Source organism: Mchenga conophoros, linkage group LG14 (genome assembly GCF_057382185.1).
Source record: "Mchenga conophoros isolate Kocher_MC1m ecotype Shallow Benthic linkage group LG14, M_conophoros_male_GT1.1, whole genome shotgun sequence".
Lineage (NCBI taxonomy): Eukaryota > Metazoa > Chordata > Actinopteri > Cichliformes > Cichlidae > Mchenga > Mchenga conophoros.
The window spans coordinates 27,872,883-27,895,256 of NC_140539.1; the positions used below are offsets into that span (position 1 = coordinate 27,872,883).

The window sequence follows — 22,374 nt, forward strand, 5'->3', positions numbered from 1 at the left end:
GCTTAGCAAGTGAAATGTTACACACTGGCAATGTTAAGCTTGCATATAATGTCCTAATTCATTGCAGAGTTTTTAAAATCATAAACTGGATCTACACAAGGTGTGTTGCTGAATTATGTTTTAGTGAAATATCTTGAAGTATAGTTTGTCTGTGTTATTCAAACACTGCGTTAAAAACTAGGCAGTTTAGTGCAGGCTAACCTGGTTAGCTTACAGTATTGTGATAAAGTCTTCAGTAATGGACTGGTTACATACAGGGTAGCAATTAGTTTACATTTAAGGCAATAATGCGGATTAGATTCACTCACCAAATTCTACCTATAATAGCTGTATAGCATCTAGGGATTGGAAATCTAGCCATAAGGTTTGTGTAAGCCCTACTTATAAGTTGCTGCATTCAGTAGAATAACGAGCTGTGAGGTGTTACAACACAGGTTAGCTGGTCACAGAGCATACAAAAAGTGTGACTATTTGAATTCTTCTTTTCTCCAAGCTGCACTGCTACACCTGTGAAATCCCACTTTAACCCCAGCTTGTAACCTTTAGACATTTCTACTCCTTTTTTCTTTTAAGTTAACTTTTCAGATTAGATTAGGCACAAATATTACTCAAAGAAGAAGCTGGAGCTCATGTCAGCTTCTCCTCAGTTTCTGAGGGTTGGTTCCAACCATCTAATGTGATTTGTTGCCTGAAAAAGGGAAGAAAACAAAAACATAAATGGCAAAGATATGTTGACTTGACTACAAACGTATTTGAATCCAGGAGATGCCTCCCTTGAGAGTGCAGTTTACTTGAATAAGGAAGTAATTTCAAGGAAACAGGGCTCATTGTGAGGTGAAGGAAAAATTCAATATGACGGCAATTCAGGGTTTGTTCTGATGAGCTGCATTAGTTTAAAGTCAGTATTCTGGTCTCATGGGTTTCACAGAATGTTATTAGTCTACAAAAAAACCTATATCAGACTTTAATCACAGCTTTTAAAGTCTCCAGTGTCACATAATTTGCTCCTGACCCATTAGCAATATGGTGTATGAGAACGACTGAATCAGTGATAAGAAGAAAGAGGCACTTTCTAGCTACACTAGTTGTTTACCATCTAAAATAATAGAATAAAACAAGATAATGGTGAGCATCAAATCAAAAATGACCTCACGTGAAGATTTAAAATGTGGATGCATTCTAGTATAGTATAAAGAAAACAATACAGTGCAGCTCCTCTGTACACTACATAATAGTGTTTTTAGGCAAAAGCAAAGTGTAGTGTTTTGATGTCTATTTTATTTCATTGCTGTAAAAGTAATATATTTGGCAGTCACAACAGCAACATAGAGCAGCAGCCTCAAAGCAAGGTTATTCAGCTCCCAATCTGTTGGGCTGAGAGAAAGGGAACGCAAAAGATAAATTCTCCATAAGGTTTAGCAGCCCCAAGCAAGGTTGGTCCCCCTCCAATATCCTAGCCTAGGCTCATCTCCAATTCAAAACACACATAAATATCGTCGCTGTGATTAGCAATCCCATCAAAGTAAAAACAGGCCACTTTGTGGAACATGGAGGGTTTTCGCAATTGAAGTAAACATTTTCAATTGCCTCGGCATCCTAGTCATGATTGGGTGCAAATGAGGAAAGGCAGTCATTAATTCTGGGTGGTGGGTGGGGATGTAGGGGGGAGTGGGCAGAGGCATGGCACAGATGACTGGCTGATAAATTCACACTCATTCCAGCAGCTGTCTGGGAGAGTAAAGTGCCTGTATCTCTACACATGGCTGCCCTCCTGTTCCTGCATCACAACATACTGAATGAAACAGTCAGAGGGAAATACAGACCTTCAAAAGTCTGTGTGCTCTCCAAGGGGATGTACAATCTGGCATGAAGTGTCTGGCGCGGAGTCTCGGTTCATCAGCCGTACTCAAAATGCAAAACGGCACAAACCTGACCAATTTTTACAAAAGTTGACGAAATCAGGAAATATTAGGGGGTCGGCTCTTCCATCAGAAGTTCGGAGACAGGCACCTTTTGAATGGAGCTCGCGCTTTCTTTGAACTTTTCTCTCTTGTTTTCACATCAAAAGACATGAAAGGGGCAGCAAAAAGCAGGATAGCCAGCCCCCAATTCCTCTCCCTTGAGTCACCGCTGTCTGCTGCAGTCATGTCCTTTCAAGGAACAACCAGGACTATAGACAGTCATTAACAATAAAAGTTTCTCCCTCTCTTTCTCTGATGCTGCCTTTTTGCACTTTATCCCTCTCAGTCATTAAATCCTGATCCTCATGATGAAATGCTGTTTTAAGGATGTTCACAAGAAAGAAGGCCTGTGTCTCAGGGTATAATTAGCGCTGTGCCATTTCTCCTAGACCTGCATGGAAAAGCTTCAAAAAAATAATTCGTACCCCCTAATTTGACCATCGTTTTTTTTCTAACTAAATATAAGCTCTCTTAGAAGCTAAGGGTGCCCGTTTGTATAATGATGCTGCAACACAACTAGAAAAAAGGATGTCCTTCCTGAAAAAGCATCTTTTATCAACTAAAATATTACAGTGTTGTTTTTCTCACAGAAACGAAAGACTCCAGCGGGTTTATAAATCACACTCATCAGCGGTAGCAGCTCTTTAGAGATGAGTTTTAAGTGAATAAAACTGCAAAGATATGAGAAATCCCTTTGAATGATTCTCACTAGGTCTGCACGCTCACTGTGTTCACTGTTTGTTTTTGTATTGGTCCATGAAAGGTTAAACACCATATACTACACTCACAAGCTACTTCACTAGGTACACCTGTTCAACTGCTCTTTAATGACACCACATAACCATCCAATCACATGGAAGGAACTCGATACATTTAGGCAATTCAAGTGACTTTGAATGTGGTATAATCGTTGGTGCCAGATATGCTGGCCTGAGTATTTTAACCTCCTAGGACCGGCGTCCACATCACATTTTGGGTTGTCTAGACCACAATACTAAATTTTGCTCTTTCAAATGGCTTTCAAATGAGCCATATTGTTCAAAGGGGCACAATTGTTGTTTCTCATTTTGTTTTTGTACTCAGGCAAAATGCTGCTGTGTTCAGACACCAAATAAAGAGTTTTGCACATCATTACTCGATTGTAACTTTATAGTGTCCTATCAAACACTATAAAGCCAAATACCAAAGAGAAATTAAAAATGTATGCCATGAAAGAGTTCGGGTCTTAGGAGGTTAAAAACCACAATGTCACAGAGATTTCTAGGGTTTACATGTCTATGCAGAGAAGCATCTCTGAATGCACAACACTCAGCACTGATCACTGACTGAACATTGAACCTTGAACGAGATGGGCTGCAGCAGCAGAAGACCAGACTCCTATCAGTTTGTATGCATTCACCAAAATTAAAGAACACTGCTTGGTCTGATGAGTCTTTGTTTTTACTGTGACATTATGATGGTAGGGTCAGAAATTGAAATGGGCCCATCATGTCTTGGATCAACAGTTCAGGCTGCTGGTGTTGGTTTAATGATGTCAGGGATATTTTCTGGGTACACTTTGGTCCACCATCAATTGATTACCATTTTAATGGAACAGCCTAACTGATTATTTTTGCTGTCCAGCCAACAAATCTGCAACAACTGTGTAACAGACGATGACGATAGTCACCAAAATCTCTGAGAATTGTTCCAGCACCTTGTTCAAACGATGCTATTAAAGCAGTTCTGGAGGCAAAAGCTGGGCCAACCCAGTACTAGTACTAGTAATAAGTTAACTAGTAATTCGGTTAAGTTTAGGCACTAATATGATAATATCATGCTTCATTCCATATTAACTCTTTTTGAGTGTTTACTTGCAACACTTATCCTCTGATAAAGGAGCAGCTTGGGAAAATAACCTTAGTGGATATTCTGTCGTGACAGGTCTTTTTTTTCATAGCCTCACCCCTCAAACTAGGTAATTACGGCTCTTAGCCTGGGAAGTAGCACTGATTTAGTTTATTACAGGATGGAAATTATGTGAAAATACTGCTGTTTACAGCTCGGAAAGAGAGAAAAACACATTGTTAAATTCATTCCTCACACTTTTACTGCTGAGATTCTACTTTTGGAGAGGCTACAGAATGGGAGGAGATTAGCAAAACTTCTATAGTTAGGAGCAGGAATGTGTCAAAACTACAGACAAATTGAAGAGGAAACCAAGTGGCTTGAAAAGAAATCGAAATCAGCCATTACATGTGGTGAAATGTTGATTTGAGAATTACAAATAAAAACAGAGGATCAGAGCTGTGAGCCGACGGCTATCTCCTCCTTCCTGAAAAGAAACGTTATGAACATAACCAGCCATTCATGTAAACATGCACAGATGAACAAACCGCAATGGACAGCCAATCAACAGACACAGACAGAAGCAAGCACTTCCAAATGAACAGCAGGTAGCAAAAAGAAAGATTACCTGTCAGGGTTTCAGCAGCTCCTGTTGCAGCACAGGTGAGAAGGAGAGCAGGAGAGAAAAGAGGAGAAAAAAAAACAGACAAGTTGTGAGCAGACAGGATGTAAGCAGGGAGCTATATTCCACTGGTAACAAAAAGCATATTCATAATTTTTAAATAGGCTTGTTGAAATTCATTAAATTCAAGCTCCATATGCTATTTGTGTAATTTTCCACCAATTAAGACAAATACAAAAGCCGTCATAATGAGTCATTTTTACAACACAGGTGTGTGCGATTCCGACGTAATGAGCCATTTTCCTGCCTTCATCTATTTTCCGATGTTACATCAATATAGAGGTACAGAGGGAATATTTGGACTTTGTTTTCTACCCCTTGTGTCCCTGATTGAGATTCCAGCCAGCCCCACTGTGGAGCAGCCACTGCCTGGAGACGCTCCCCTGGGACCCGCCGTGTATCCTGGAGAAGAGAGCACCCATTCGGAACGGTGCCCACCCAAACTGGCATCTCACAGGGCATGGGAGACTGGCGCGTTCCCAAGTCCCTGCAGCATTGCTCAGGGCCTGTACCCTCGGGAGAGCTTCCATCATTCATTGTCTGCTATTCATAAACAACTCTGACACACACACATGCACACACACACAAATCTCTTGCCCCCTTGCTGCACATCTACATTTTTATATTTCGCACCATCTTTTATTATATTGACATTTCACACAGACTTTGGTGCTTCTTTACTCTGGCTGTGAGCAATGGGAGCTTCAGTGCCAAGCGTGCTGTACAGTATGGTGAAGTGACTGCCTGTCTAACTTGTCATTGCTGGCTTAATAAGGGTGTAAGGTATGACACATGTCCTTGTTATGGCTCCTTTGTGCATTTTCGACGTGTCAGCAAGTCCCTCGGGACACAAAAATGTGAGTGACAAATCACACATGATGGGAAACAAATTTTGAACGTTGTCCAGGAGCCCGCAACGATATCTCACTAACTTAAAGCTTTGCTTCATCTAAAACACTGCGTGTCAGCCAAAACTTGCTTATATGTGATAATTCACCAGAATGAGGCTTCTGGGCAGTTGATGTAAAAAAAAAAAAAAGAACTCACGAATAATAGGCGTTGATAGACTTGAGCTTGAATGAGCACGCTGCATGTATCCCAGTCCAACCAGCCCTCAGGACAGTCCATAATGAGGCTTTTGAGCTGCTTTAATTGCCAGGTAATTATATGTTGTAGCAACATTATGTAAATGACTCATTATCATCTTGTATGTGTACCATATCTGCCCTCGTTTTGCTGCAATACTTTGTCAGGACTATAACCCAGAAAAATGCGTCGGCCTGATAGCGGGGCATCTCGGTGTTTAATCTTGTCAAGAGAGACCTATATCTAAACACAGAGACTTGTGATATAGTGTAGTGACACCTTCCCTAACCCTTCAGTATGATCCACTTCCTGCTGGTGGCCTCTGAAGGGGCTATAAATAGTGTTTTGGTGGCGGGGGTGCTGTCGTGCAGCGCTCCCCTTCTCTCCTCTGTACCTGCAGCACATTAGGTAGAAGTTATGAGGTGCCAGCTCGCCTGTGATTAGATGTCATGGCTGTCGCTCTGCTTAGACAGTGCTGATAGACAGATTTCTGGGGAAATGCATGTGATGGCATTCGTGCGAGTGCACCCATTGCACCAATATGTCAATCACACTGGATGAGAGCAGGCAGGCTAACCGTCCTCCAAATAATGTCTGTCCTTGTCGCCTCACCTCTTTTCCTTTTCATCCAAATCGCATCTTCCCGTTCTGCACAATGAGCAACATTATGTTCAGAAACACAAAAGTGGAGCATTTCACACTCTCCACCTACATTGATGCTACATTTCCTGCTGGAAACCGGCTCATTGTGAGCATTTGAAAGGGCAGACTCTTGCACTGCAGTATGTTTTCTATACGAAGTGAGGCTCTAAGTGCACCAGTATTCAGGGGTCTACGTTCAACCCATTGCCACCCCAGTGAATCCATAATAATGCACGCTGTTTTTTAGTCACTGAGGCAAACTAAGATCTCCGGAGACAAGATGTCTGTGTGGCAAGAGTGGCACATAGCCTCTCTCTCTCTTCCTACTGCTCGGTAAAAGCAGTGGGGTAACACTAATGAGGCAACATTTCTTCTCAGTACTAGAGTGATGCCTTTGAATTAATGTTCTTCCTTTCAGGTAAAACATCCCTTGCTTATTTATGCTCATGATCTGAAGCGTGTTGCATGTCAACCTAGTGTGTGATCGCACTGCATAAGAGGACACAACAGAGTGGGATGTTGGAGCTTGGTGTAGTTCCCCATAGAGACACCCACACTGGTTACCTTTGCGACAGTGCATGTGTGTGTGGAGTAATGCTGTCTTACTGTGGGTAGCCCACTGTGTTTTCATTTAATTAGTAGGATCAGAGGTGGGCTTCAAACTTTTTCTCTTCAAGGAAATCGGATGGAGAAGCGGACTCCTGCAGAGTGGACCCAATAAACACAGGCGACTCTTGAGGTCAGAATTTTCACAAAGCAAACTGATGAAAGAAACTCTGCTTTCCTCACAAATAAGATCAAAAACCAGTCTCTAACACTTTACTCTAGTCTTTCTTATCAGTTGTAACTAGTTTGAAATCCCTATTAAACAATTTGTTCAGTTTCCGCAGATATGCCATTTATTTTTTCTGTGAACTGCAGATGAAATGGTTGGAGGCGACATGACATCTGAGCACGCTCCATGCTTTAGCTGAAAGCCTATCTATTCATTTATCAACAGCAAAACAAATTCGCAGACATTCCAGGTTTGTACTGTAGGTAGCCTATTGGCCTAATAGTGTGCATACATATAGCAACTCCAGGGCTGAAAAATGAAGACTCAAATGTCAAGGCAGCAGTTCCTCTGATGGCCACTTGATGCAGGGTTCAAAGGTGAGTCAGGCCCCGAAGACTCGTGATCAGGGTTTTTTTTATAGCAGCTTTCAAACCAGTACAAAAAGTGCAGTTTTAATCCCCAAAGCTAATATTTTACATCATGACAATTCACTAGCTGGGCCCATGTTGTCATTTTCTCAATGCAGCTGCCAGGCCTGGCAGATCCTCATGTACTAATAAGAAGTGAATAAGTGAAAGAATTGAAAAAAGGGGAGGGAGGATGGGGCACGAAAGCGGGAACGAACAGCTTGTAGAACTGGGTCATCATATATAGATAAGATCCAGAAGGGGCGTGTTTGGAGGCGCGGTCCTGCTCCTGAAATTCAGATAATTTATCTCCAATAGTGTATAACTGTTTTAACAGCCCACCTATTTAAGCTACATTAAGCTATAATGCTATCCATTATTAGCAGCTTGGCATGACAGAGCCACCTCTCTGTCATGCCTGTGGGGTTGGAGTTTTAGTTCAATTATTATGGCCTGCTGTGTCGTTAGCACCAACAAAGCGCTCCTGCTTGTCTTTAACTTTTTATTTGTATATTACTTAGCATAAATTAGCAGATACTGACTGTGGGATGCACCCAAGCAGTATATATGGATACACCTCATTAAACAAGCATTAGCTGCTGTCTCAGCATTTTACCCTCTCATCCAAACTATGATCACTTCTCAAAAATAAAAAATAAATAAATAAATAAAAATGTTTGCAGCTACATTGTGAAAAGTGGCTAAGCCCATCTGTAGTTACAGTCTGTGGGTGCTCAGACAAAAGTTCAGTGCCAACAGCTCTCAGGTGGGAGACCTTTCTTATCTACCAAAACAAAGGATTTATTTTCCCATTTGGGGTGGAAAGTGAGTCATCCCTTTGGCATAAATCAACCTTGCAAATTATGAAATACTTCTTTGAGTTATGGGTTGTTGCAAAACACAAAGACTAAAAAGTCTATGAGCCTAAGGAAATAATATTAGGCTTACTCACTGCTTAATGTGTCATGAAAATAGCCATTAATTGACTCCTAAAAACCTTTTTTTTAAAAAAGCAAACAGACCTGAGTTGGGATTACATAACATTTAGTCAAGCAGATGACTTAAAAGTTGACGTGGCTGAAATCATAACAGCTACCGAGCAGCTTAATCTCTACGACAATGGAGCCAACGTCATCCGCCAATTAAGACTGAATAATATGGCCTAAATCTCTACAAAAAGCTTCTGAGTGGACCTCTCAAGATTGTGTGCTCTTGTTATACTAAAAAAAAAGAGCTATTTTCTACTCTGTAAAATGGCAGAACTAATTAAGTTGCATTTCATTTATGTACTTGACCCACTTCTTTTATTATCACCTCTCCGGTACTACTTAATCCAGCCCAAACAGTCAGTGAAATATCAGAAAATGCTCACCTGTAAACACGGCCAGGAATATTCAGATTAAATTTCCCCTGAGTCAATTGAGACATTATAATCAGGTAGGCTTACAGGAGATGCAAAGCATGTTTCTGCTTGATAAACCGCAACAAAAAGGAGATTTTGCAAATATCCCCACAGAAGTGGGTAATTGCTCTGTGTTAATGGGATATGCTTTGTAAAGGTCCAATCTATTGCTTGATTGTGTGAGCAGCGCCAGCAAGACACATGTAGCTGACGCGAGTCTCTGCGTTGGGAGATTAAAGGGTAATCCTTCAGAAATGCTGTCAGATAAAAAAAGAAAAAAGTAGCTATATTGAATTCGGTGCCCTGTCCCCCCTCAGTGAAGTGCTATGGGCATCTGCAATTGCACAGAAATTCCCAGAGATGCGTGTTCTTGTGAATGCAATTTTCAAATTAAGACATGTCAGTGTTAGAAACGCCTTTGAAAGCATAAAAGGTGAATAATATCATCGGTGTACCTGACTGGGTGCTGTCGTTCACAATACACATGAAAATGTCTCTGCGGCTGACAGAAAAAAAGAGAAAAAAAATTGCAAACAGCAGCCAACCGCTTTCATGACAGCTCCGCACAGCTCCGGTAGTGTTCGTGTCTTACAGTCGTGTCATAAAGAAAAAAACAAAAAACAAGGGGGTGGGGTGTGTGCGTGTGTTTAAAAAAAAGCTGCTAACAAATTTCTGATGAGTGTGGATGCCAGGCTGCTCTTCCACACGGTCTCACATGATAGGCACCACACAATCCCTGTTACCAAGAAAAGTGGCAAAAATAAAAGCAAAATAAAAGAGACAGTGGTTGCTTTAGATCTGTCAAACTAAAGGTGATCCGACAAGAATTACAAAACAACACTTTTTCAAAAGATATATTGCAAATCAGCACAATATGAGGAAGGGAGAACGGTATAGCAGCACACGATTAAGTCATGCGGATTGTGACAAATGCAGTAACTATCCGGGTCTATGAATCACTTAGCAACTGCTTTTGCTGGGAGGTACAATGATTTCCTTTTTTTTCCTACCAGGCACAATGATCCACTCTGTTATGTTAACAAGACTAGTTGACTGAGCACAGACTTAAGTGCAGCAGCGGCAGCAGCACTACGCTCTGCACCCAAAACCATGCACCAGAGAAGAGACTCGTGTTCTAAGCCGAAGCAAAGCTTAACCTCTGGCAAAGTGACACATCACATCTCATTCACGTTGTCTATTTCGGGTGATGCTGCAACTTTTTGGTGTCTTTTTTTTCTGCTCAGAGGCAGCAGGCACTTTGAAACCTCTTTTCAGCCTGGTGTCAGTTTTTAAAAGAAAGTTGCAGCAGGAGTGCCACGTTTGTTATCACAGTAGAGAAACCGACGCTCTGATTGTGCCCAGATAAAAAAAAAAGAAACAAGAAATGTTTCAGATCAAGATTCCAAGAACTGTTTATGGGGAAGAACCACTGCTATTCTGGTTACACTGTAATGCCTCACCTAATGTGCGGTCTCTTGCAAGGAAAATTCACATGAGCAATACTCAAGCAGGAAACGGTGAGAACGTGAGTGCGTCCTTTTTAGCTTGTCTGCCAGCATATTTGCTTACTCACTAGGAATGTGTGTACATCTGTGCAAGCACGCCTGCGTGTATGTGTGTGTGAGGGGTAATTAGGACATTAGGAGAAGCTTCTGACAGGCTTGTCATCGCCACAGCCTGCCCAGTGGAAAGGAGCTGGTCAGAGGGGTAAGTGGGGGTCCGGCAGGGTCAAGAGACAGCTGCTGCACCACCACTCACTGTCTGGAAGCTCTCAGAGAATATTAAACCACCGGGGCTTCAGCCAAGATGCTCCCTTATTTATGGAATACACAAAGGCTTTCCAAAAGGAGGCAGTGGCTAATTTATGCCACTGTTGTGAAAGTGCTGGGTTTTTTTGTGGTTTTGGGGGTTTTTTGATCATGAAACAAAAGAGCATAAACATAAAAAGACCAGAATAAATGGCGATGGCATCGAGGTAACTGAGGTTATTTTGTAAATCAGCGAATTTGGAACACAGCGTCTGTTGTTCTCACTTTTTCACTCACGCTTCTTTTCTTTTTTTCTCATGATGATAAATCTGTGCGGTCTTACACCTCCTGTGTATGTGTCGCCAGCGCAGAAAGGCTCTATTATTACAATGTGAGACATATTAAATACATCTCCAAAGGCTGATGACCTTGGTGATGGCATACCATTAATTGTATAGATGGATTATTATCATCACAACAATAACATGGCTGCCTTCTTGCTCCACTCACCCAAACACCTGGGCCCATTCCCCGGCTGCGTGTGCTCATATACTCATAATCACTTCTATCAGCCCAAAACGTTAACTGCATCCGGGGACGCTAAATACGTCCATTTGTTTGCAGTTGTAATGTCTTTTGTGCGCCTCAATCAGGCACCTGTCAGACACACACCTGCTACCTCAGAGCTAAGAGAAAAGGCAGAGGGAAAGCCTTTTGTTTCCTCACAGAGTTTATAATCAGCACGTTGTTTCCAATCTTCTCCCACCATTTTTCAATTTCCCATTTCCCTTTTCTCAGTCAAATCACTGCTATCAATCAGGTGCGTGTTTGAGAACGAGAGAGAGAGAGGAGAAAGAGAGGGGGAAGTTCCTTGATGGAACCATCTCCAGCCCCAGGCCTCATTAGTCAGAGAGTGCAGAAAAGAAACGTGTGCGTGGATGTGAGTGGCGCGCGCACGTGCGAATGTGTGTGCACGTGATAAAAATGAATACAGGGAGAGTGTGTCTGTCAATATGAGGCCATTTAGCATTTCCTATTCCATCCAAATGATGCACAGCGGACATTATGCTCTCTATTTGAGTTTCTCTAAATGGATATTCAACCCAGTAAGTTCTATTATATTTTGCCCTTTCCCTCCACTGTGCTTACTGATATCATGGCAGAAGATGACCTATAGCGTTTCAAAACAATTTCTGTGCAACCATGACAACATCTTCTCATATCAGCTTGCAGTGAAAACATCTCAAAAACGAATGCAGCTGACTGATGTGGCAGTCGATACACAACAGCTGCATAGGCACAAGCTATATTGATTAATGTGACAAGATGGGCTCAAAGTGCATCGACATCCTTGAGGAGAGTCGGCTTAGTTGCCGGTACTGAACACTGCTACAAGAGGAACAGCACAAAGCCCTCGGTTAACATTCATGAGGCACAAATTAGGAAACAAATACAAACACTGAATAAAGGATGGGCAAACACAGCGAGCCGAGATTTTTGCCAACGTGGCAATATGTTCGATGTTTTACTGAGTGTATTGATTATAAAAGAGATCCATTTGAAGTGGCTGGACAAAATGGCAACTATAGTAAATTCACAATGGCAGGGTAATATACGGCTTCACTGCTTTCATTTATTCACAGCTTGACATTTCCTCCCTTCCACAGAGTGTGCTCTAACTGTGTGCCAATGGCCACATCACTTAGACTGGACCCGCATGAATATTTAACATTAGCGCCTGGCTCGTAGCACGCAGAAAATGAATTATTTTTAGTGGGCTTTGCAGAGGCACCGTGAAAAACCCCTCACTCCAGTGATGAATCGCTGGAGAGTTTATGTTGTATTAAGCAGGCAAAACAAATGGCTATCAATCATTTGAAGCTTTCCATGCTTGCCAGCTATGCATCTCTTGCTCCCCTTTCAGAGATTCAGTCGGTTTTCAGAGGGATCAGCTGCCAGCTTTGGGTTGTGCAAAAAAGGGTCAGCCTCGAGTTCACTGGTGTTTGTTGACAAGCCCTTTTTAGAAGAGGCAGACAGCCTGCGACTGAATGCAGCTTTAGGTAAATGTAAACACAGCTTCAGATGTGCTTCGTGAGTTAGCATCGTGCTACGGTTAATGGAATAAAAACCTCAGTTTCCATTCTTCCGTGATGCCCTCTTTTTATCTGTCTGCAAAAACTGCTTCATAATCTCAAACTTAACTTTTGAGGTTTTCAACATTACCCTTTTTTTCCTCCATGTGCATTGCACTCTAGGTCATTACACATCCATTGCATCATGTGAAACGCTTCCAAACTTTATTAAGCCCGACACAAACGTGACCGAGACTTACACAAGATGCATTTCACGGCGCACGAGCTATAATGAACTTGTATGGTACTGTATTATTGCACAATCTGTCAGATGCATTATGCAGCTACATCAGCGATGATAATAAATCATTTTGAAGAAAGGGAGAGAACTAAGATCAAATATAAACCACAAATAATTTGTTTTGAACGCGCTCCAGTACATCTTGGGAACTTGGGTTTTGTGTATACAATTTTTAACTCTGGAAAATATCCACTGTAACGGAAGGAGATCAACCAGATCCGTGGCTGGCCAATGATCAAATCATGTTTGATGTTTGAACTACCTAACCTATTAAATCCCACTATCCCACTGTTGGGAGAGTGAATTAAAACTTGTCCTGTACAGCAAAACACTCTTAATGGGGATTCCAATTTTTCTGCCTGACTAAAGACTATATGTCAGACTGAATTTCAGGGAAATGTGTGAACTGAATCTAGAAGAAGCCCAGAATTTGACAGTTTAGAGCTACGTTAACAATGTGTTTCCAACAGATAATACAGCTTAGCATATATTCATTTTTTTATATAGTGCCAAATCACAATAAGTCACCTTGAGGTGCTTTATATTATAAAACCCTACAATAATATACAGTCAGCACAAGTGAAACAGGCAAAAAAAGAGTTGCTCTTTCAATTTCCATCTTGCATTTATGCAATAAGTCATTTATTAAACCTCAAACTTAATTTCTGCAGTCCTAAAAAGAATTAACACACTGTAAATATATTACAACTCTAAGAAACTGTTGGAACATGCTTCTATGCATCACATATTATGTGTAATCCTATCAGACAATCTGTGACCTTGCAACTATTTAAGGGATATTTTAAAGAAAACTGGGTCAACAGGGCTTAAATTGGTTTATATGATTCCTAATAACAGAATAAAATAGAGCACGTGTGCGACAACTGCGCGACCTACTTTTTAAATGTATGTTTGATATAGCGTTTGATAAGGTTTAAGAGAATTTTGGTTCCAGAGAAGCATGCAATCTGAGATCCATGAAAAGATCTTTTGTACCATTTTGTGCGAGGGAAAGGTTCAAGCTGAGGTTTGAGTGAATCATCATTTGTAAAAGCTGATTTAAAATGACATCCGCATCAGTGAAAGGCTTGCTGGATCCTGATAGACCACTGCTGAGGCCGCTGGTACAAAGGTGTGAATGCTGCAAATAAATAAAACTGCTTGCAGAAATGAAATTTCAAAATAAATCCTCGAATATTAAGAGTGCCAACAGATCAAACCTAAGAGCGCATAGAGAAGTAGTGCTTATAGATGATTAAATCAGCGCCTCATGCTTCCCCCGTACCTGCTTTGAGTTTTATTTGATTGGCTACGCAATTACCTTAACATTGGTTAATTGCTAGTTAATCTACCTCTCAAAGCAATCACATAACCCTCTGGTCTGCCAATCAGCAATTTAAAAATCACGTTTAAATTCAGTCAGCTAAAATATACACGTACGCACGAAAGGGTGCCCAGGACGCCGACGTGACACGTGGAGTTTACAGATTCTCGGATTACTTGACAGTTTCATTAAGACAGATTACCGTGACCCTGAAGTTTTAATCTACCAGATAAAGTGAAGCTGTTTTTACACCCATCGTCCAGGATGCACTTCATTTCCAACAACATCCGAACCTGAGATGAGATTTGGCCTCCTTCAAATACAATCTGAATTGATTAAACAGAAACTGGCAGGCTGAACAGAGCAGAGGAGAGTACAAACTCGTCCACGCAGCCAGTGGCGACTGTGGACACAAGATTGAGGGTAAGATATCCGTGAGTGGCCGGGCACCTGAGTCTGAGAGATAGTACTGCTTACTTGCGGAGGAGGGGGGAGGTGGGGAGAATGACAAGGTGGGGTTTTTTTTGCCTGTGTTTTCCCTTGAGGTTAATATTTTATGGATGTGTGATACAGTTCAGGTGACAGTTTGAGATGACGGAGAGTCAGCGTGCAGGCGGCAAGAGTTCAGCGATTTATTAAAAGGGAGGGAGTGTGGCACGGGGGAGATCTGAGAAATGTGTTAGTAGCTGTTAATGCGAGGGGTCTCAAAATGACTAAAGTTTGTGCTCGTACATGCAGTCATGCACATGTGTGTGAGATGAGCTTTCTGCAACCCGAGCCCATTAGAAAAGCAGAGGCACTGGCAGTACAGATGTGTCTCTCTCTGAGTCCGACATGAAACACAGGAAACGGCCTCTTTGATCATTATCTACCTGTCAGTCTGCCCTCCACGGGGACCACCTGTTACTACTGCTGATGTGCCGCAATGACAGGCCAGGGGCACTCACACAAACTTAACACACATCAGGCAAAAAGAAAGAAAGAAAAAGGAGCACCGCTATGAGTCTGGATGGTGTCTACATTCAAACTTTTCCCCATGGAGGTATAACCATGACTACGAGTACTGTGGGTAAAACGCAGGTTATTTTTCTAAATTTGGATTCCAATTAGCCTCAGTGACTGTGAGGCTCGCTTGGGTCCACATTCGCATTCATACCAACAGGCAATTTGGTCTCCGATCCCTGTGATTGTATGTTTGTTGGATGTGGGAGGGAAACAAGCTGAAATCCATGTGATCAAAGGGAGAACATATCTAGGAGTGAGTCAGAAGCAAACAAACTCGCACAGGTTCATTTGTTTGACTTCCTTCTTCTACAGCTACGTACTGTCTCATACAACCTGCTGAGAAAATTTCTACAAATAAAAAGACACAGCGACTACATATAGACTGCGCTGTGAGGTTGAGCCCAGTGGCTCCAAGCATGATTGCAATCAACAAATGTGGTCATCTTCCGCGGCTTCTGTGTGCCCTCACGTAAAAAGGAGTTATTTTCTTGCACCCACAGCTTATATGATAACGATGTCAATTAATTCTTTTTTCTCTTTCCAAAGGGAAAGCAACCTTAAAAAGATGGTTCAAACAAACCAGAAAAAAACATTTGTCAGTTTCATTTACTTGTTGTCAGGGTCTAATATTCCAGGGTTTATTTTTATTTTTAGATCTAGTTCTTTTGTTTTAACTTTTGACGTTCTAATAAAAAAAAACTTTGACTAAATATCTCAGCTATAGCAAGGAAAACTGATGCGTGCTTTAGAACAGGAAACTACAAAAGACTGTGATAAAAAAAATAATATCCCTGATCAGATGCAAACTCTCGTCTCCCGCATCAATCGAACCTTTAATCCACCTTCTAAGCCCTTCCAATCCGCCTTGCTAGATGAAGGACACCTGCCTTTCTGCAATCATGCAGAATGCTGGTATTAAAGATAATTTGTGAGACGTGCAACTTGATGAACCCAATATTAATGCAATTACCAGAGGCAGTGGGCTGGAAAAGTCGACGTTAAAATGTTTCTTGTTTTAGAAACTTACGGCAAAACTGCCGCCGACAGGTGTTATTATTTTTTTTATTTTCTCTGTAAAATAAAATACCAATAACGTCTACTGTAATTGTGTGAAAACACAAATAACCTGCTAAACTGACCCTTTAAAGCTAGACTGCTGTGAAGCTGTCAGCAATAAAACGGGCTCCGTACTGTGCAGAGACCTGCTGGCTTCGAGGGAAATAAACTTTTCTAACCAGTTCCCAAAGTGAAGCTGTCTGAAGCTGTCTGTACGGTATGTGAATCGTTTGTGTATCTGTGGGTTAACAACTGTTGGTCATCGTTTTGAAAAGAAATTCTTCAGAGACTCGGTTTGCTTGGCTTGTTAGGGGAATATCAGCACCTTTATGATCAATCAAAGAGTTTCTAAACCCTCGTACCCTCTGCTGCCTTGCTGCTTTTTCGCCGCATTCCCTTTTGCTCCTGTTCTCTCAATTTTTTTTGTCAACACTGACTCCGTCTTCTGTAGGTTAAAGTTACCACTTTAATCTTTGCTTGCCCCCACTGGCACCCAGCATAAACAAATGAACACTATAATGCAGCAGCATACACACATTTATATGCACAGCCATGTTTGTCTGTCTTTGTGTTTCGGGCAAGCTTGACTCCGTTGTTAGCGTACCACCCACATGACTTGCGGTGGTCACATTTGGTTGCGGCAATTTACACACTTTAAGTTGTAATGGCTTTTCCACATCTTTCTCAGAAACAGCTCAGACACCTCTGTAACTACTTTGGGAATACACTGCGCGGCCACAGCGCCAACAGCATTAGTATGAATTGTACTGTCAATTTAAAGGGAATGTTTGAAGCTTATTCTAATGGGAATGAGTCTGTTCTGAGAGCAGGACACGCAGGACAGTGGAGGAACATGCGGCTATGATGTTGTGTGGACGCGAGCAGAAACATTTCATTGTACATGCTAAATTTTCTGACGCAGTCTCACGTAATGCCATCTCTGTCAAGCTTCAGATCAGAGCGTCAGATCTTTCAGCACAACATCAAAGACTCCTCACAACCAAGTGCGCGCCAAACAAACCAGACTCCAGCAGACTCACAAATTCACAGGAGCTTATTGCATCTGCACAGCCATATAACACAGTGTCTGCACCTTAAAGCCGGCAAACACACTAATCACCTCAGATGAAGAAGACCAAAGCTTGTAATGTCCTAGCTTATTTGGATTTTTTAAAAATATGTATACACCAGACACGACTTCAATGTATTGATCACTTTTGAAATGAATTGAATTCATTACAGAACCATACTTGTTCTTATAATGATATAAATTTATTTTAAAAACATCCTAGCTAATAGGAGTATATCTACCACCAGTTCAACTGCTTGTAACTTTAATTTTTTACTGATAAATTAAATAAATGATGCAGTTGATCATGTGGTGCGCAGCGGGGTACGAGCATGCATTTAGATTGTTGCTTAAAGCAGCTGTAATCAATATTCTTATAATGGCAAGAAACTGGTTCCTTGTAGGGAACAGACAGAGAATTAGCGGCAGACGCTGCAGCAGCACTCAGCTTTACGGAGCTTTATATTGCCTTTCAGTTCATTGCTTACAACTTGCTGCCCAACTCTACTGTTTCACTTCACTGCTGCTGCTCTGGCAGTTTCATATTCAGCTGCAGCAGGCAGCTGTTTTCAGTTTTCAGTTACAGAAAAGAAAAGAAAAAAGCTGTAAAACCATATTGTACATGACCTGCCCGGTAACAAACAAGTGGCAGACAAAGTTAGAAACGGGTGAACACAGTATGGAGCAGCAAACGAGCTGATATTTCCCTAAGGAGTTTGTGGAGACAAGTACAGAGCTACAGTAAAGCCAGACTGAATATTCATCAGGTCACCTAAAAAACACAACACAAAAAATGCTAATGTTGCTTCGTATTTACTGGATGTGCTAAAAAAAAAAAAAAGATGTTTGCCAAAAGAACTTGAAGGTGAAATATGTCAATCTTGTAGTTGTAGCTTGTGCAATGGAAACTCGAGTAAGAATCACCAGGGCAAATATAAACATTTATAACTAACATTTTAATATTTTTTCTTTTAGCATGGTGAGGAACTTTAACTGCAGCTACTTAACAAATGCAGTGGATTAAACAAAAAAGGCTCCTAACTAGAAACAAAACTAGAAGTATATAATTCTACACAGTGCTCAGCCACCAAATGTAGGGTGGGTGCCACAGTTGTACAAAATTGACAGTACTTGTAATGTTTTTCTAATGGTTAATCCACCAGTATGTGCATCAAAATGATGTAACAAACTAATGTTGGCAAAATATGCCTGTAAAATATGTGAGTTTCATACAAATATACCTGAAGGTTACATCAAAATGGTTAAGTGGTTCACACAATGCAGAGACTAGCAGGTAAACTGGAAATAGCTTACATTGTTAAAATTTTAGGTTTCATTTAATTTGATCACAGAGATGCTGCAAACACTTTCCAGTTTTTTTTAAACAATTTTAATTATTTAAATAAATTTCATCAGTAATTGAAAACTATTGAAATGCCAGGCTTTATAATGTATTTTTCCACTTTAAAAAAAAAAAGAGTCTTTTTTAAAATTGTTTCTAAAAAATTATCTTTTTAAAAATTGTTTCTAAAAAAAAAATCTTGGTCTTATTTCAGCTTTTTTCTTGTAATTTGTTCTTGCTTTTAATTCTAGGTTTCATGTTTGTTTTTCTTTCTTTAAAGCACAGAGTGGCTCTGTGAAACATACTGAATATTTCTTGCTGTCTTGCTTGTTTTAGCGATCGGTGCTTATTATGCATCCTTCCACAGTTCATAACAATAACACCAATATCATAGTTCTGTCACAAAAAGGTTTATAACATATAATATCAGCAATCCAGTGGATATCGCTGCTGCTGCTGATAATAATAGCAATAAAATGTGAGATGTTGCACAGTAGTCCTTGCCAGAAGATGCGTCGAACGTGGAAGACACGATGATCACTGAAGAAATAAAGACAACCATTTGGCTAATCTATGACACAACACCGCTGACACTCATAAGATTAGAGATGCCTTTCAGTCTAAATCAGGCCTCTATCTGCATGCTTAGCACTATTACTGCCTTTATGGGGTACTACCCTCAGGGGTCTATTGCCCACACGATAGTGGATGCCAAGCTCAAATACACTTTCTCTCACACAGTCACACCGAACGGGATGAAGATGAATCAAATATGATGATTAACAGGAAAAACATTCAGTGAAAGTCTTTATAGAAAGTGTTTCCGTGGGCTGATGGCACAGTCAACGCGGTGGAAACTCCCCAGCAGTCATGAATCACTCGTCAGGAGTTTCCTTTCTCTCAAATTTAAATGCAAACTTTAACATCAAAGGTGCGACCATACCGCTAATGCAGCAGAACAGACTGTTGGAGCTTTCATGCCCAGAAAAATAGCGTTTGATAGAATTTTTTTTTTGCCAGACACAGAAAACACTGGCAGTAGTGTGTTTTCCAGGAAGATGAGGCCTATGCATAGGGTACTGTTTGTTTTTCAGACAAGAGACTGCCACTGGAATGCCAGTGTAAATACTCGGTTTTGTCAGTTCTCTCTGCTGTTGTTTGGGATCCAGAGCAACCACAGGATCAGCATCAGAGAACATTCTTATCCTTCGGCTTACAAACATACCAAACTGGAGCTCCGCATCCTCTTCCTAGCCTTACTGTTCTTTGCTCTGAGCCAGCTCTACTCCCAGAATTTCTTTAAAAAGCCCTCACAACTGTTCCTCACATTTGGTTTGTGCACAAGGTTGATGGAGCCACGGTTCAGTGGCAAGTTCAGTTGGGGAGGTCTGCCTTTTGCTGTGGCGGTGAAGAATTATTAAAAGATTCTGCAGCTTTTTGGCGAAAGCAATAAAATGACATGACAAGAGGAGCGACGAGGAGATGTTTTTGTTTGTATTGAGCTCATGTTACAGCAAAACCCCCTCAATATGTTTCACCTTTCAGTTTAAATTTGCACCTTCCTACTCCGTTTTGTATTTACGAGGAGCGGCGCAGGGTTGAGCAGTGGATTTTTAAAATGAAATTACTAGAGTCAGTTTCAACAATACAGAATACCTCTCATACAACCTGGCGATAACAAAGAGCTGTATAATGAGGTAAAATAAAGGCTAAATGAATCCAAATCAGAGGAGCCATGAGACCCGTGGAATGTGCGCTGACAACAATTAGCTAGCTCATCCAGCATACGAATCAGCTCCTGGCACATTACGCACATACTGTAAAGCTCATTACTGCTGCAAGGCACACAATCAGTCGATCAAATTCAGCGGCGGAGCGCGCTCCGTCAGGATCCGCCTGTCATTCAACTCTTTAACCCGCTGCTGCGCCCCAATCACCCAGCGCAGACACAACAACAGCCTCACGTTCTGTTTTAACAAGTCATGCTTCGTTATGTGCGGGACTTTTCCCAGACTTTTGCGCTCTTTGATGGATGCTGACTGTTGTGATGCTTTCATCTCCTTTCTCAAAAAAAAAGGAAAAAAAAAAGGGGGAATAAGAAGAAAAAAGAGAAAGAATTCTTGAACGCAAACACCCATGGTTAAACATAAAAGGGCTGAGATATTTTAAAACTGACATCACTTCAAAGGGAGTGAACACATTCAAAGGGTATCACAGGGAGGAGACTCAAAAGCCTGCTAGTCACCTGTAATCCACTGCTAATACTTGGTCCCCACAAGCGCGCATTAACATTCACGTCGTTCACACATGCCCCGGTTCGATGTATAGATGCGCACGAGGGTCGTTAATATTCAACCTGCAAGAATGTCTCACATAGATATTCTGGACTCGCTCGATTTAGGAAACAGGATCTATACACGAATGCAAGGATTATCTCGTGAATATATCAGTGTCATTACAGCAGCTGTGTTATAGTGACAACTGTTCTGTTAGCCGGCATCTCTTTCTCCACTGCTCTTTTTGGTGTCTCGTTCTTTCATCACTTTAGCTCTTTGACTCCTGCCTCCACATTCTTTGAATTTGATGCCAGCTCGCTGTGTTGAAAAGGTATAGTTTTTTAAAAAGAGGAACTACCTTACTTTTAAATAAACCAAGGAAGGAACCGTGCCTTCAAAGTCTTGTTTTTTTTCCCTTACCACGGAAGAGAAGCTAAAAGTGTTTTCAAAGTTGAAGAAAGTCTTTTAAAGTACTTGATGGAGCACAAACAGGCATTTAACTGAAGTGTTTGTGATCACAGTGGTGTTTGTTTTTTCCTTTGAAAGTAGAACTATGAGACATGTCGCATATGTTTAAATGATATATAGTAAATAGGAGGTATTGGATTCTAACAGCAAAAGTTTCTAAGCTGCATCCATGCTACTCGTACAGAGTAATTTAATGCTCTACTCTATTGAAAGGAATGCAATATGTTATGCCAGCTCAGAAAAAGATTTTGCTTGTGTTTATCATTACTATTTAGGAAAGATCAATGATACGCATGATGCAAGTCACAAGGTGAGTTCACGTGCATGTAGTTTCTGATTTGAACATGCAAGTCTTACAGCATGCACACGTCCAGCTTTTCCGCATATCTTAGCTGTGGTTATCTGCCGATGCAGATCCACACTATTTTTTAATTAATGAGAGAAAGAGACAACATTGAGCTGGATGTAAACATATTTTGCGAGGAAAATAGGGAATAGGTGCAGTGATTGAGTGAAATGTTCATATGGGAAGTAAGTATATAAAACAAAATCACCAGTCTTTTGGATATTGGCTGCTGTTTGTTTCTTCTATGTTAAGATGATCCCACACTGCTTTAATAGTGTTGAGGCCTGGGCTCAGGGGAGGCAAATCGATGACTGACAGCATTCCAATGTATGTTTTTCTATCCATTTATGCATTTACTCCACTGGCAGCGTGTTTGGGATCATTGTCATCCTGAAAAATGAAGCTGTTGCCAGTCAGATGTTTTCCAGATGGTATTGCATGGGGGATCAAAATCTGATTTTCTGCATTTATAATTCCATCAGTTTTGACAAGATCATCAAAACCACTTGTTGAAATGCAGGCTCAAACTATGTCTCTACAGCCATCTGATTTACAGATTTGAACCAGAAATGCAACATTTGGATT

At 41.0% G+C, this 22,374-nt stretch overlaps 1 protein-coding gene across 5 annotated transcripts in view; it reads right to left on the reverse strand.

Moving 5' to 3' along the window:
* The window catches only part of cadm1b (cell adhesion molecule 1b), a 165,155-nt gene that overhangs the window by 53,360 nt on the left and 89,421 nt on the right, over positions 1–22,374 (reverse strand). For 4 of the 5 annotated variants that reach the window (XR_014888190.1, XM_085243726.1, XM_085243723.1 and 1 more), the window contains exon 2: positions 4,417–4,437. The exons of the other annotated variant lie outside the window; for it this stretch is intronic. Coding sequence is in view for 3 of the 4 variants with exons in the window: in XM_085243726.1 (XP_085099852.1) it covers positions 4,417–4,437 (21 nt within the window). In the remaining variant the exon portion in view is untranslated. The remainder of the gene's footprint in view (positions 1–4,416; positions 4,438–22,374) is intronic. 5 annotated transcript variants of the gene reach the window in all.